The sequence below is a fragment of the Mizuhopecten yessoensis genome, unplaced genomic scaffold, assembly GCF_002113885.1.
Source record: "Mizuhopecten yessoensis strain PY_sf001 unplaced genomic scaffold, ASM211388v2 scaffold8037, whole genome shotgun sequence".
Classification (NCBI taxonomy): Eukaryota; Metazoa; Mollusca; class Bivalvia; order Pectinida; family Pectinidae; genus Mizuhopecten; species Mizuhopecten yessoensis.
In genome coordinates, this window is record NW_018407347.1 from 191,726 (window position 1) to 207,228 (window position 15,503).

General features: G+C 39.4%; 1 protein-coding gene across 5 annotated transcripts in view; it reads left to right on the top strand.

Moving 5' to 3' along the window:
- Positions 1-15,503, top strand: part of LOC110454724 (dynein heavy chain 2, axonemal-like) — a 99,115-nt gene that overhangs the window by 70,506 nt on the left and 13,106 nt on the right. For all 5 annotated transcript variants that reach the window (XM_021504396.1, XM_021504395.1, XM_021504397.1 and 2 more), the window contains 12 exons: positions 1,381-1,667; positions 2,757-2,921; positions 3,970-4,095; positions 5,452-5,667; positions 6,742-6,892; positions 7,264-7,413; positions 8,648-8,780; positions 9,059-9,203; positions 10,285-10,484; positions 10,784-10,910; positions 11,454-11,640; positions 14,469-14,674. In XM_021504396.1, the coding sequence (XP_021360071.1) occupies positions 1,381-1,667; positions 2,757-2,921; positions 3,970-4,095; positions 5,452-5,667; positions 6,742-6,892; positions 7,264-7,413; positions 8,648-8,780; positions 9,059-9,203; positions 10,285-10,484; positions 10,784-10,910; positions 11,454-11,640; positions 14,469-14,674 (2,093 nt within the window). The remainder of the gene's footprint in view (positions 1-1,380; positions 1,668-2,756; positions 2,922-3,969; positions 4,096-5,451; positions 5,668-6,741; positions 6,893-7,263; positions 7,414-8,647; positions 8,781-9,058; positions 9,204-10,284; positions 10,485-10,783; positions 10,911-11,453; positions 11,641-14,468; positions 14,675-15,503) is intronic.

Sequence of the window (15,503 nt, forward strand, 5' to 3'; positions counted from 1 at the left end):
TTAGCCTGTTGTCAGAACAATGGCTAGCCTAGACACCTCTGGTTAGCCTGTTGTCAGAACAATGGCTAGCCTAGACACCTCTTGTTAGGCTGTTGTCAGAACAATGGCTAGCCTGGACACCTCTGGTTAGTCTGTTGTCAGAACAATGGCTAGCCTAGACACCTCTGGTTAGCCTGTTGTCAGAACAATGGCTAGCCTGGAAACCTCTGGTTAGCCTGTTGTCAGAACAATGGCTAGCCTAGACACCTCTGGTTAGGCTGTTGTCAGAACAATGCCTAGCCTAGACACCTCTGGTTAGCCTGTTGTCAGAACAATGGCTAGCCTGGACACCTCTGGTTAGTCTGTTGTCAGAACAATGGCTAGCCTAGACACCTCTGTTTAGCCTGTTGTCAGGACAATGGCTAAGCCTGGACACCTCTGGTTAGCCTGTTGTCGGAACAATGGCTAGCCTGGACACCTCTGGTTAGCCTGTTGTCAGAACAATGTCACCGGAGGGAGTGTCATGCTGTCCAGGTTATGACACTTCAGTGAGGTTCTGGTCCTGGTTCGTAATCAGCAACGTCCTATTGAGTGACACTTTAACGTGGCCTCTGAGTGGCCCCATTATGTGGTGATACCCGGTATATATAGCCTTAACTGTAGCAAGGATATTATTAATGAACAATCATGTAGAAAAACAGCCAGCTTGCTTCTGTAGCTGAACTGGACTGGGTCGATCGTTGGCGACCAGGTAGCTCAAATGGTAGAGCGTCCATCTAGAGTAAGGAGGGCCCTGGGTTCAAAACCCAGTCTGGCCGTGCATTTTTCTTCTCCTGTTACTGTGGTGCCTGTGACCAACCCTTGTTTCAAGCATTTGGTGTATGCTTGGCAAGGGGATACCCGAACCTGGGTTGTAACTAGTTGTGTCTTCGGGGGAGAAGACTAAGAAAAAGGAGGGAAGAATGTTGCCAAACTGGACTGGGTCGATCGTCAGTGACCAGGCAGCTCAATTGGTTGAGCGTCTCTCTAGAGCTCAGAGGGTCCCAGGTTCGAACCCCGGTCTGGCCGTGCATTTTTCCTCTCCTGCTCTCCATTTGACTGTATCTGAAAATTTCATATTCTTGCATATTTAAACCCTTTTTTTTTCATTAAGCTTCATTAAGCTGATATCTAAAAAAAAATACACTGAAACATCATTCTACATGTGATTTTAAAAAATCTTACAATTTAAAATTTGACTGAACCATTCATTATGAAGTTTGATATAGATCTCAGACAATAGCCTACTACTGAAGAATAAAGAAGACCTTTTTTAAACAATATACTGATAGGTATATTAAGTTCAATATTTGGGATATTGTCATTGAATTCCGAAAACATAATTGATTTTTCTGTTGCTAGGTGACAATAATTTCATCAAGCAGTTGATGAACTTTGACAAGGACAATATCTCTGACCGTGTGTTGAAGAAGATTGGTGGGTATGTAGCTCAGTCAGATTTCCAGCCAGAAATCATTGGTCGTGTATCTGGTGCCGCCAAGTCCCTGTGTATGTGGGTGAGGGCTATGGAGGTGTATGGCCGTGTTTTCAGGGTCGTAGAGCCCAAGAAACAGAGACTGAATGCAGCCATGAACCAGCTTAAGGAAAAACAAGACGCTCTAGCTGATGCCAAGGCTAAGCTGGCAGAGGTACGTATTGTAGTTTTGTTTGTAGTTACAATGAGTTTTTGTGTCTTTTGAATTGAGAGTTATTGTATCCTGCGTCTGTCACATATTGAAGTATTTATTACACACATAGATTATCTCCCCTACATCATCATGATAATAGTGAGATTATCTCCCCTACATCATGATGATAATAGTAAATTATCTCCCCTACATCATCATGGATAATAGCAGATTATCTCCCCTACATCATGATGGTAATAGTAAATTATCTCCCCTACATCATCATGGATAATAGCAGATTATCTCCCCTACATCATGATGGTAATAGTAGATTATCTCCCCTACATCATCATGGATAATAGCAGATTATCTCCCCTACATCATGATGGTAATAGTAAATTATCTCCCCTACATCATCATGGATAATAGCAGATTATCTCCCCTACATCATGATGGTAATAGTAGATTATCTCCCCTACATCATCATGGATAATAGCAGATTATCTCCCCTACATCATGATGGTAATAGTAGATTATCTCCCCTACATCATCATGATAATAGTAGATTATCTCCCCTACATCATAATGATAATAGTGGGTAATTCCTTTTTGGCTGAGTCCAAGATTTTGTATATTTTATGTCCCCCATGTTTTGGCTAAGATTGTTTATATGAATATATATTATTTCTGTTTTATCAGAGCTAAAATTAAGTCAGTTTGACTACCCTGGTAAATGTATGATAAACTCCCTTAGATCAAGGCAAAGGCTGTTTGAGGTTATCTTTCATTTGTTGAGGCTAGGATTGTATCTGCTTTGGTTGAGGCAGAGACTAACATCCAATCCCATAATTCACTTGCCTTTCACTAAGGCGGCCAGGTTCGATTCCCCGATCGGACATGAAAAGGTATGGGGTCACCTGCCCGACCACTAGGGTTTCACCGAGTACTCCGGTTTCCTCCCACATTAAGACCCCTGCACGCAAACATCCGTGCCAGCAAGAGTGATAAATATAAGTTGATATAAGTTGAAATAACTTGTTTCATAATTGTTGTAAAATAAATAAAGTTAATAATGAAACAAAAATAATTGTAAATGGTTATCTCTCCTAGGTTGAGGCTAAGATGGCCGAATTAAAGCAGCAATACGACGAGAAGCTTGCCCAGAAGGAGGAGCTAAAGAGGAAGGCGGAATACACGGAGATGATGTTGGATCGCGCAGCCAAGCTCGTGTCAGGATTGGCTGGTGAGAGGATCCGATGGGAGGAGACGGTCAAGGTAAATCTCTCAAAATTACGAACAAATTGTGTATAGGACATCTTTGCTGCATGTGAAACAAGTTTTCTTTTCTATGTAACACAGACTACATTGGTTCTGCAGAAACAGCAGTATTAAACTGGGGTCCCAGGCAGCTGGGCACTTATAAACTATGACGAAAATAAATATAAATAACTAATAAGGTGTGAGAAAAAAAAATCAATTACCGTACTTATATCTGATTGAGATCAGGTTACATCTCGGTCTCCGTGAATGAGTGAGACTAAGAACACTGTAACACAGCAGACGTGCGCCTCAGTCAGGACCATGTTACAGAATCTTAGCCTCGACTGAGATAACCCTACCTCGATTAGATCTATTAGTCTCTCTGAAGACACAAACTTTCCAGAACAACTAATTCTGTCAGATTTTCCTGACCACTGGTAGATGTAATCACCATCATTATTTAGCCTTTTTTTTTTTTCAGTGAAGTCCCTTCTGTACCTTGGATGATATAAGTTGTCCTTCAGGTTAAAGTTTTAGTTGGTCACCTTTAAGCAAATATTATTTTTGCATTGTACACATATGATTATAATTTCTATTTGAAAGAAATGTAAGTTGACTCAAAAGAGTTGGCGGGCCCCTTTCACATACGCAGTTCAGCCAGTCTGTCTGTTTTTAAATGTAACATTTTTGGGTGTAAATCCTGGCGGACCTGCTAATGTTTATGCAGGCCTTTGCAAGGCTTTGTCAAGGCATGCTTGAAAGCAGCATCAGAATACGATGGTCAGACCTTGTTTCATAAACCAACAACTCTGGTCCAACTGGTTCAACTGTTTGATTCGGGATAAATGAATGAGGCCTAGGAAGCAATCTCTTCTCTGAAAATGGCTAACCTTCAACATTGATAACCAGAAAGGGAATAGAGGTCTCCATGTATATATACACCTACACAATTTGTTAATCCTTTCCTTTTTAACTGCTATGACCCAGGCAGATGATAAAAAAAATGGTGTAGATTTTGTTTTGACTGTACCAGATGTTGAGGGAATCTGCTTGGCTATTTTAGGACCTGGAGGAGAGGATGGGATATCTGGTGGGCGATTGTCTAATGGCTGCAGCGTTCATGTCCTACATGGGGCCCTTCCTGTCCAACTACAGGGATGAGATGGTCCAGAAGATCTGGCTTGTCGAGGTGAGTAACAGAATAGTTTTTTATGGAGATGTACGTTTCAGAAAAATAGTGTTATATGAAAGAGAGTAGCGTGCTTCTACCAGGGATCGAAAATGTGATCCCAGACTTCCCACTTGGACGATCTACCACTGAGCTAAAGGGAAATTCCCTCTACCACTGAGCTAAAGGGAAATTCCCTCTATTACTGAGCTAAAGGGAAATTCCCTCTACCACTGACCTAAAGGGAAATTCCCTCTACCACTGAGGTAAATGGAAATTCCCTCTACCACTGAGGTAAATGGAAATTCCCTCTACCATTGAGCTAAAGGGAAATTACCTCTGGCTTGAAGTTAAAAGGCGTCCATAATCCTGTGTATGATTGAAATCTGCCTCACTACTCCCCCCTTTTTAAGTGTACTTGCCCTTGAACACCACAACAACCCAGGATCTAACTCCATGTCACCACAGGGAGGGCCACGGACACCATTTGTAACATGAAGAGAATAGTGTGCTTCCACTGGGGATCGAACCAGCATATTGAACATCGATCCCACTCGGGATTCCCTCTAGTGTGAAGCTAGAAAGCTGCCCCTCTGTACAATTAAAATCTGCCACAATAGTATACAGGAATAAACACACTGTTAGCTTAAAGTGTTGCTTAACTATCAGGCAGCATGCATATCTATAGCTGAAACAAACAAAATCATTAAATATGTGTTGATATATTACTGGATAAGATGTTGAACTATAGTACTTATATCTATATTTCAACTAGAGTAAAGAACAAGGTTAGTTACAAAATATCAATCTTCTTTGTAGAGCCACATCACTTAGGCATTTGACTAAGTTCACTTCCGGTTTTGAGGGCTGAAAAACGTCAGAAAATATTTATTCTGTTAATGTCATGTTTCTGTTAATATCACGTTTTTCTCTGACAAATGGGAAGTGATATTAAGAGAAATCTACTGTACAAGGCTAGCTGGTGATGTAACAAATAACTAGTTATCTTGAAAGTATTAACGCTTAGTTGATGATCACTATTATGTATTTGTATTGTGAACAAAATTGAATTAACTCATTCACCCTGAAATTTTATAATGAACTATTCCAGCCTTTGAATTGGAAGAGTTCAAAAGTGTCTTCAGGGTTGAATGAATTAAGACTTTTGAAATTTAAAAAACAATACTGGTTTCTGAGATTACAATTGATACTTTCTTGGATCTTCTTAAATTCAGATATCAGTCACAAACTGCAGGTCTTGATGTTTATTTTGCCAAAAATCACCTGTTCTCAATAAAGTAATTTGTGTGAACAACATGATGAGGAAAGATCAGTATAATCACATATCATGTAATTGATTGATGCTTTTCGTTACAGATCAGGAAACTAGCAATACCGTGCGCACCTGATTTCAGCTTCTGCAATTTCATGGCTAAACCCACAGACGTTCGTGACTGGAACATCAAGGGCCTGCCCAATGATAACTTTTCGTCGGAGAACGGTGTTATTGTCACTTCTGCCAGTCGATGGCCTCTCATGGTTGACCCCCAGGGTCAGGCGATCAAGTGGATCAAAAACATGGAGGCTGAACACGTAAGCGTGGCAACAAAGTAGTCGCGTAGAAATATTGTTGTTTCTCCCTATTTAAGGAACAATTTAATAAGTAAAATAAATAGACAGATTTTTTTCAGTACTGAGTTCAGCTCCAAATTACGAAGTTTTGTTGAATGGGTTTGGTCAGTGTTTGTGTCTCATGTTCAGTAACAGAACAATGTTTTGTTTTAAGTTAAGCCATCTTGATATCTTGATATTTTGTTATGTTTCCATACTCATGTGTTATAATATTCATCTTTAATTCACTCATGAATACATAATTCTTTAAAAAAAAAAAAAAAATCCAGAATCACAGTACTCGGTAAAGAGTACATGTCACTACATGCTATTTACTATTGTGCCTAATTCAGAAACAAAGTTATGTTGTTTTGCATTCATTTAGCTAATTTGCTTATGTCAGAGTCAAAAATTGACATACATTTTTTTTGAGATGGAGACAAAATTAGGGGGGGGGCTTAATTGCAGGCACCCCACCCTGTTCCCAGGACATTTACCAAAGTGGGGAGGGGGCTTATTTGCGAGAGGGGTCTTACTTGCGGTCAAATACGGTATATCGAATAGGGCAGAAGGTGAAAACTTCCAACTGTGTGTCTGGTATACAGAAACACTGTGTTGTAAATCTGTAAGTGTACATGTCTGTGTCTAATGCGTTTTATGTAGAAGTAACAAATCACCTGATTGATTGATTGATTGATTGATTGATTGATCGATTGATCCGCTTCACTACCGAGTATTTCGGTTATACAGCAGACGACACACATCACTTGATTGATTGATTGATTGATTAGTTTCATCCGCTTCACTACCGAGTATTTCAGTTATCTAGCAGACGACACACATCACTTGATTGATTGATTGATTGATCGATTGATCCGCTTCACTACCGAGTATTTCGGTTATACAGCAGACGACACACATCACTTGATTGATTGATTGATTGATTGGTTTCATCCGCTTCACTACCGAGTATTTCAGTTATCCAGCAGACGACACATATCACCTGTACATGTTGTATGTGTCTTGGTTTATCTTTATTTTTATGTGTCCACACAGGGTCTGAAGGTGATAGATCTACAACAGTCGGACTACATGAGAACCCTGGAGGCATCGATACAGTTCGGTCTGCCTGTGTTACTACAGAACGTCCAGGAGTCACTTGACCCCTCCCTTGACCCCATCCTGAACAAGTCACTCATGAGGGTTGGTGAGTAAAGCAATGTTTAGACCTTTCTTATTGCATTAAAAATTTGAATTCTGGAAAATTTCTTTCCAGTCATATTTACGCAAAAAAATGTTATGTATACAATATGTTGGGTCAACGTTTTGAGTTTGGGGAGCTCGCCAGCTGTGATGGTGAGGTGTTGATCCGTACGGTGATATTGCAAAAATTACGCTAGCCAGAACATATGTTTCCCTTCGCTTTATTTACCGGAAATAACAACATCGCAACTGATAGTGATAAAATTGACAAAAGAAGCCAGTCTCCGAACAGGAGATCCGGAATTAAAAACAAAGCTGAATTCCGTACCAGTATTCTGGAATAACGTTAGTAATAGAAATGTTTACTTTTACCAGGTGGAGCATACCTCATCAAGCTGGGAGACAAGGAGATAGAGTATAATCCGGACTTCCGCTTCTACATCACCACCAAGCTGAGTAACCCCCACTATACCCCGGAAATCTCCACCAAGACCACCATCACAAACTTCGCCGTCAAGGAACAAGGTGAGGAATGGTCGTACAAGTCATAGGTCAAAACTGAGTCTCAAATGACCACATTCCGTTCAAATTTAGTCGGACATCAAGTGTAACATGGTCAGGACATTTCTTGACCAAACATTTAATAACAGTGGTTAGTGGTTAGCTGTTATTACATTCATTACAAAGAGTTTACATGAATCAGGGTGTCCACGTATATGTAGACAAAAGTTTGTCAAGACTACTTCTCTTGAAATGCTGCTCAAATATCAAAAAGACTCTGTACATTTTATCTGTATGCAAGTTAGTTGATCGATATGCAATTTTGATTTTTATGCCCCCGCCAAGAAATAGGCTAGCTGATTCTTTCCCCGGGGAAGAAATATCCCCCCCCCCCTCCATAGTAGTGTTTGTTAATGGGGGATATTGGTGACTAGCCAATACTTTCCCTACTCTGTAATAGTTATTAGAGGGGAAACTATTGGCTAGCTGATTCTTTCCCCCTCTCGGTGTAAGCAACTAGGGGGAAACTATTTGCTAGCTGATTCTTAAACCTATTGTCTAGCTGATTCTTTCCCGCTCTGTAATAGTTACTAGGGGGAAACTATTGTCTAGCTGATTCTTTCCCCGCTCTGTAATAGTTTCTAGGGGGAAACTATTGGCTAGCTGATTCTTTCCCTGCTCTGTAATATTTACTAGGGGAAGCTATTGGCTAGCTGATTCTTTCCCCCTCTCTATGTTAGCAACTAGGGGGAAACTATTGGCTAGCTGATTCTTAAACCTATTGTCTAGCTGATTCTTTCCCCCTCTCTATGTTGGCAACTAGGGGGAAACTATTGGCTAGCTGATTCTTTCCCCGCTCTGTAATAGCTACTAGGGGGAAACTATTGGCTAGCTGATTCTTCCCCCCTCTCTATGTTAGCAACTAGGGTGGGGGGTGGGGGGGTAGGGGGGGTGGGGGGGAACTATTGGCTAGCTGATTCTTTCCCCGCTCTCTGTATTAGTAACTAGGGGGAAACTATTGTCTAGCTGATTTCTTCCCCCGAGGAAAAAACTATCTTGTGGGGGAAAGAATCAGCTAGCTGATTTTTTCCCCCGGGAAGATATCAGCTAGCTGTTACACCGGATGCTAGTCCTAAGATGTGGGGGTATTAGTTAAAGTAGTAAGGTGTGGTAGTCTGTTACAACCTAAAGTTAAGCATAAGGAGTTTCTTTGGAGCTGTTTAGAAAACAACTTAATTGCTGTGTTGTTTTTGACTAGGTCTCGAGGCCCAGCTGTTGGGTATTGTTGTCCGGAAAGAAAGACCCGACCTTGAGGAGCAGAAGGACAGTCTTGTGAGGAGCATCGCTGCAGGAAAGAAGAAAATTGTGGAGTTAGAGGATGAAATTCTCAGGTACATACATCATGAAACGTGTTTATTTCTGTAATGATGCGGTTTGGAGATACGTCACAGGAGATGTAGCCGATTTTTCTAGAGGGGCTCCAAATAAGGGAATATGATCAGGGAAACTTGGGCTCGTGAGGGGGACATGATGTTTTATTACCCTGTTCTCTGACCAACATATATACACTGTTCTAAAGATGAGGTGAAGTAATATGTTTTGAGAAATTGAACAAAAGTAAGTTTTATAATGTGAACCTTGATATTATTTCTAAAATGTCCTCTCACAGACTTCTGAACGAGACAAAGGGTTCGCTGTTGGATGATGAACAGCTGGTTAACACTCTACAGACTTCTAAGATCACATCTCAGGAGGTGTCTGAACAGCTCCAGATATCTGAGCTGACCGAGGTCAAGATTGACGCAGCAAGAGAGGTGAGTATCATTTTGTCTGTGCACCAAAAGTCCCATTTTGTCTGTTGATCAAAAGTCCCATTTTGTCTGTTGATCAAAGGTCAGTCAATTTACAGTTAAAATCTAGTTTGTCTACAAATATAAATACTCTGACCGTTTTTTTGAAGTATAAATAAAAACAAATTTGATGTGATTGACAAAAAGTATTTAAGTGGTCTGAAACGTTCTCTCCAAGGTTGAACAATTTCAAATTACATTTTTTTGTACAAATCAGACTTAATAAAGATGTATACAAAGATCTTGAAAAAGTTACTGTTAATTAAAGGACCTATTTGAGCACACTCAAATTTTAGCCTTTTATTGAATTTTAACAGATAAGTGCATTGATAAATTGGAACATTTACAATTTCTGCAATAGAAAACTATATGCAGAAATTCCAATTAGCACAATCATAATATAGCACAATATTTAACTCATTCACCCCTGAAATTTTATAATGAACTATTCAGACCTTTGAGTTGGAAGAATTCAAATGTGTCTTCAGGGGTTAATGGGTTAAAGCACCTAACTAAGAATAACACTAAAATATGTTTATAGTACGCTGATCTTATTCAAGCATCCACATGAGTTATTCTGTATGAAGAAACATCATTATCATTATTGTTGTATATGTAATTGTGAGGCAGGGTAGTCTAGTGGTAGGACGCCGGGCTCGTGACCGAAGGGTTGTGGGTTCGAGGCACAGCACTGTGTTTTTGAGCAAGATACTTTACTCTGCTTGTTCCAGTCTATTCAGCTGTAAATGAGTTCATGGTTGGGCAGCGCTAGAATTGTTGAATGCTAGCTGTGAGAGCCGAAATGGCAGCACCGGCTGTATGTTCCCCAAGGAGATGAGAAAGATATTGGCTGGTTGCAAAGGCCTTACGTGTATAACCACGGATAATAATTTGTGAACCGCTTTGAAACGACCGACGAACTAGGTTGTGATAAAGCGGTATATAAGAACCTCAAATTATTATTATTATTTATTATTATAAAGTGTAAAAGGCTTTATAGATATAGTTTGTTGAATTCAAACAATTTATGTCTGATATTCTACAGGGATATCGACCATCTGCTGAGCGAGCTTCCATCTTGTTTTTCGTGCTGAACGACATGGGACGAATTGATCCTATGTACCAGTTCTCACTGGATGCCTACATCGAACTCTTCATCATCTCGATAGACAAGAGTCCTCGCAGCAGTAAACTAGAGGAGAGGATCACCAACCTTAATGAATACCATACCTACGCTGTGTACAGGTAATTGATGTACGGTGTCGGACAATAAGCCCACGCCTGGTAATTATCCAATGCCAACACCCTACTTTGTTATTTGCATCTCCTGGCTAAATCAGGTTTATTAATGTATCTATAATATGTACATGTAAATGACATGCCTTCACTTTGTGCAGGTAAATTGCATGCCAACAGTTAAATAGATAACATATATCAAAATTGTTTTTTTTGAAATTTTTATAATACATGTAAGTGTATGTCTGTTCGGAACATCAAATTGTTATCAAATGACCAATGGTTTTTCTTTGATGTTGTGTTTGTAGATACACATGCCGAGGACTATTTGAGCGACACAAGTTGTTGTTTTCCTTCCAAATGTGTGCCAAGATCCTTGAGTCAGCCAACAAGATCAACATGGACGAGTACAACTTCTTCTTGAGAGGTGGTGTGGTACGTTATATCATACAGCACTTACAGTACACTATGGTTAGGCAGTAAGCTGAAGTTAGGAAATTCTGCTATGAAAACCAATATATATTGACATAGGCTCGATACCAGGAGTGTTTGATTCTGTTCCTAATAATTTATGTTAACAGTGTCCTAGAAATTTAGCATTCTATTCCTTATCAACTTTGTATGTCAAGGACAAGGTACTTTGATTTTGTGATTCTTTTCCTGACCATGTATGCAAGCCAAAGTCATAGGAGTTCGATATTCTCTTCCTCATCATGTATGTAGATCAGGGTACCAGAAATTTATGATTCTGCTCCTCATCATATTATGCAAGAAATTTGAGATTGCATTCCGTACTTATCATGTATAAAAATGCATTGTACTAGGAGTTTGTGATTCTGTTTCTATAGTAACGTAAATCAGGGTACCAGAGGATCTTGTTTCAATCATAATTGTTGATTACGTTTTGTCTGTGATTTACAAACACATATCATAGATTGTTTCTGTATTGCTGATCAAGGTTGATTTGTTTGTGCCTAGGTGCTGGACCGGGAGAACCAGATGGACAACCCGTGTTCAGGCTGGCTGTCGGACATTGCCTGGGACAACATCACCGAGCTTGACAAGCAGACAAACTTCCACGGTGTCATCACCTCATTTGAACAATACCCGCGTGACTGGAACATCTGGTACACTTCAGCAGAGCCCGAGACTGCCACACTCCCAGGTACATCCAAAGTCGTAGTTACAATATACAGGGGTCGACACTAACACTAGTCCCCTAGTCCTGGACTAGTAGATTTCAGCAAGGACTAGTGAATCACCTAACCTAACTGGTCCTCTGATTATAAAATAAGAATAATCTGTTTTAAAATTTAGAAAACTACTTAAAATAAGATATATTGCATGATAGTTGTCAAAAGCTTCCTAAAACTTCACCATATTTTTATGGCAGTAGTTATTTTAAGTCCCCCACAGTCAATTACTTTTGATGTGTCGTGCTGTACATCGCGATGTTTCGATCCTTAACAGGAAATCTTGGACTAGTTACATTGACAAAGGACTTATAAGTAACTAGAGTCCTGTGGACTTCCAAGCAAAAAAAGTTTGTGCCTAACCCTGACAATATAGAGATATAGCCAGGATAACTTCAGGTTTTTGTTTTTGAGCAAATACTCATTAAAAAAGTTTAAATGTTTTCCTGAGAGTAAATGTAACCTGAATTTAGTTTTTAAGCCGCTCTTGGCGAGAGCCGAGCGGCTTATTAATTCTGTCCAGAGAACGAAATGACAGACGCACTTCCGTTCAGGGTGCGTGCGCATAATTCAGTATTGCATGCTTCCGCTATATAGTTTCGTTATCGTAAATAGAAAGTAGAATCTCTGACACTCACCTGTGGGTTACATAAAGTCCTCTGATACTCTTCTCCAAATAATAATCCATACTTTAAATAATTGCTGAAAACAAAATGTTTATCTCCGGTGCATTCTACGAGTGTTGTGGTGGTGAAATTCGTGCACTAGGTTTGAGCGTTTTAGCAACTCGGATTGCGGTCTTGGGAGTGTTACGCGTGTGAAACACATATGATTCGAGAAAGCACATGTGAAGACTGTCAAGCATTGACGCTGTCTGTAGAAGGAAGAAGTAAATATATAAACTTATAAACCGTATGAGTGATGAAGTATAAACTCTATTTTGATGTTTGAAACGGTAACGTATATATGCCATATCGTGCTTAGGTTGATAACGGTAGACTAATGGCTCCGAGACGAGACGATATGTGAACTGTGTATGCTTATCAAACATTTTTGTAACACAGCATGCTATTTCTGGTGTATTTATTTTTGAAAGTGAAACAATTTAAGAACATGACACAACTGCCGCTGCTGTTTGATAAGAATTCGCGCCGTGTCAAAATAGTATCCAATCCGGTGTAAGGGAAATAACTCTTACGTTGGTAAAGTCGTATTGTGAAATATAATTCAAATATATTCCAAGAACATTTGTGAGATTTTGTATATTCAATGACGGTAAATATAGTCGCTACAAATATTAATAATTTTCACTAATATGAATAAAAAAAAATAAAAAAATAAAAGGAGTACAATGTCTCTTTTCTCCATGCATGTTTTCCAACTACTGTTAATTATCCTTCATTTCACAAGCAAAAAATGCACCTATTCTTTATTATCCATTCACCGATTGCCATTCTGCACGTAAACGCTCATGTCACATCATTGGAGGATGCTAATTAATGAAAATTACAACAATGCGTCACACTTAAAGAGGGTGAAAAAAGAGGAGAGGGATAAATGTTTTTAAGGCATCATTTAAGAGGTGATTGATTTTGAAAATCCTAAACGCAACATCATCAGATGACCTGATTTTCAATTAGCGGAATACAGAACACATATCTGAGTTATTATAGTAGATTTTTATGCTCAACATGTCACTGACGCAATTAAATTTAAAGTGGTGAGCGGCTGTAATGTCACACTGACATAATTCTAGTTTCTTATTTACTTAAAGAAAATTACAATTTTTTGAATGGATATCTATCGAATTTGAATAACAGTGTTTATTGTGTTTGTAAAGACATCAGATTTGTACTCTTTCATACTCGTGTAATACATAGGCCAACATGCCCAAAGTGTTGAGTTAATGAGTTATATACCCTGGGATTATATATATCTAAACAACATGAGCCTGTTGACATTCAAACATGGCTTTTTCATGAAACAGCAAAATAACAAATAAACAAACAATATCACCTTCCTTTTCGAAAATGTGTCATCAGTAACAATTATATAACCAGCTTGGCAGTGTTTCAAAACGTTCGGGTGAGTGTGTTTGGTTTTTGATATCGGTTGCCGATCAGGGTACACGGTGCATTGAAACGCAAGACGGTCAGTTGTAGAATGATAACCGGTTTGACATGGTAATGCACCTTTTATACCCAGGGAGACCCGTTCCTTTTACCAGGCAAGGGCAAACTAAAAGGTCGGCACTTCCTTAGAAACGATAATCGAAGCAGATGGGGAAGATCTCGAAACCAGAAAAAATTTTAAAACTTGTTTTTTAATCTCTATTGAAAACTTTCTGGCTTGCACTGTCAGCTTTAAGCTTGTGGTTTAGGCCGTTTTCGTTTAAACGGCCAAACTGGTCAGACCACAGTTGTTCGTTTATTAAATAAGGTCGGACCTAGTAATCTGATGCTGCTTTCAGGCGAGCCTTGACAAAGCCTTGCAAGGCCTGCATAAACATTTGCAGGTCCGCCAGGATTTATACCCGAACTTGTTAAATTTATAAATGGTCAAACCGGTTGTTCCGCATAAATGAACAGGCCCTTACTTATTTATTTATTTACAACCGAATCGTCTGTAGGAGTTACTCCCCTTGTGTCACTATTTCTGTAACTACTTCTACTGTATATAGTTTATGTGTGTTTGTAATTCTGGCTAGGAGAGGACTAATATAGGCATAGCTAGCCTGTTGTCCAATCCTTTTGATTTTTCAATAAAATTTACTGAAATGAAATATCGCCTTCCTGTCCAGGTGAGTGGGACAATGCCTGTAACGAGCTCCAGAGGATGCTAATTGTCCGCTCACTCAGATCTGACCGTGTTTCCTTCTGTGCCACATCCTTCATCATCAACAACCTGGGGTCAAAGTTCACCGAACCGCCAGTACTTGATATGCAACAAGTTGTAGAGGACTCGACGACGAGGACCCCGCTAATCTTTGTCCTGTCCGCTGGTGTGGTATGTATATGCCTGTCACCTTCCTTAATTTTTCTGTCTCAGAATTTGTCCTGATTTCTTCCATTTTTGATTTTGTTTTTAAAATTGGATTTCACAAATTGCTGATAAAATTTACAAACTGAAGAAACAATGCACGCTTGGCTCTGGTTACTGATATCAGACCAAGACGTCAATCCTATTATGGAATTACTCCATACTTACCCAAGGAATACATTTGAGGTACTGCAGCAGTTGAGATATTTTGTAACAAGTTAATGGTAATTTAAGGATGTAGACAAACACCTAGAGATCACATGATGATGTTGTTATTCAAATGAAACCTCTGCTATCTGACCCTCAAGTAGGTTTACATCATGTCCAAACCAACATAATAAAACTACGTAATAAGAAATAAGACTTTTGTATCCTGATGTCCTGTCTAATCTGACCAGTATGATGTGTCCCACAGGGTGTCAGATTAGACAGGCTTATCTGATCAATATGATGTTTCTGACAGGGTGTCAGATTACTCAGGTTAATCTGACAAGTATATTGTATCCCACAGGGTGTCATATTAGACAGGTTAATCTGACCAGTATATATCCCACTAGGTGTCAGATTAGACAGGTTTATCTGAACAATATGATGTGTCCCACAGGGTGTCAGATTAGACTGGTTAATCTGACCAGTATATGTCCCACAGGGTGTCAGATTAGACAGGTTAATCTGACCTGTATGGTATGTCCTACAGGGTGTCAGATAAGACAGGTTTCATTCAAGATATCAAGTTGTGTAAGATGTGTTCCAATATTAAGAACTATTAGATGACACACATTTTTCCTACACCCTT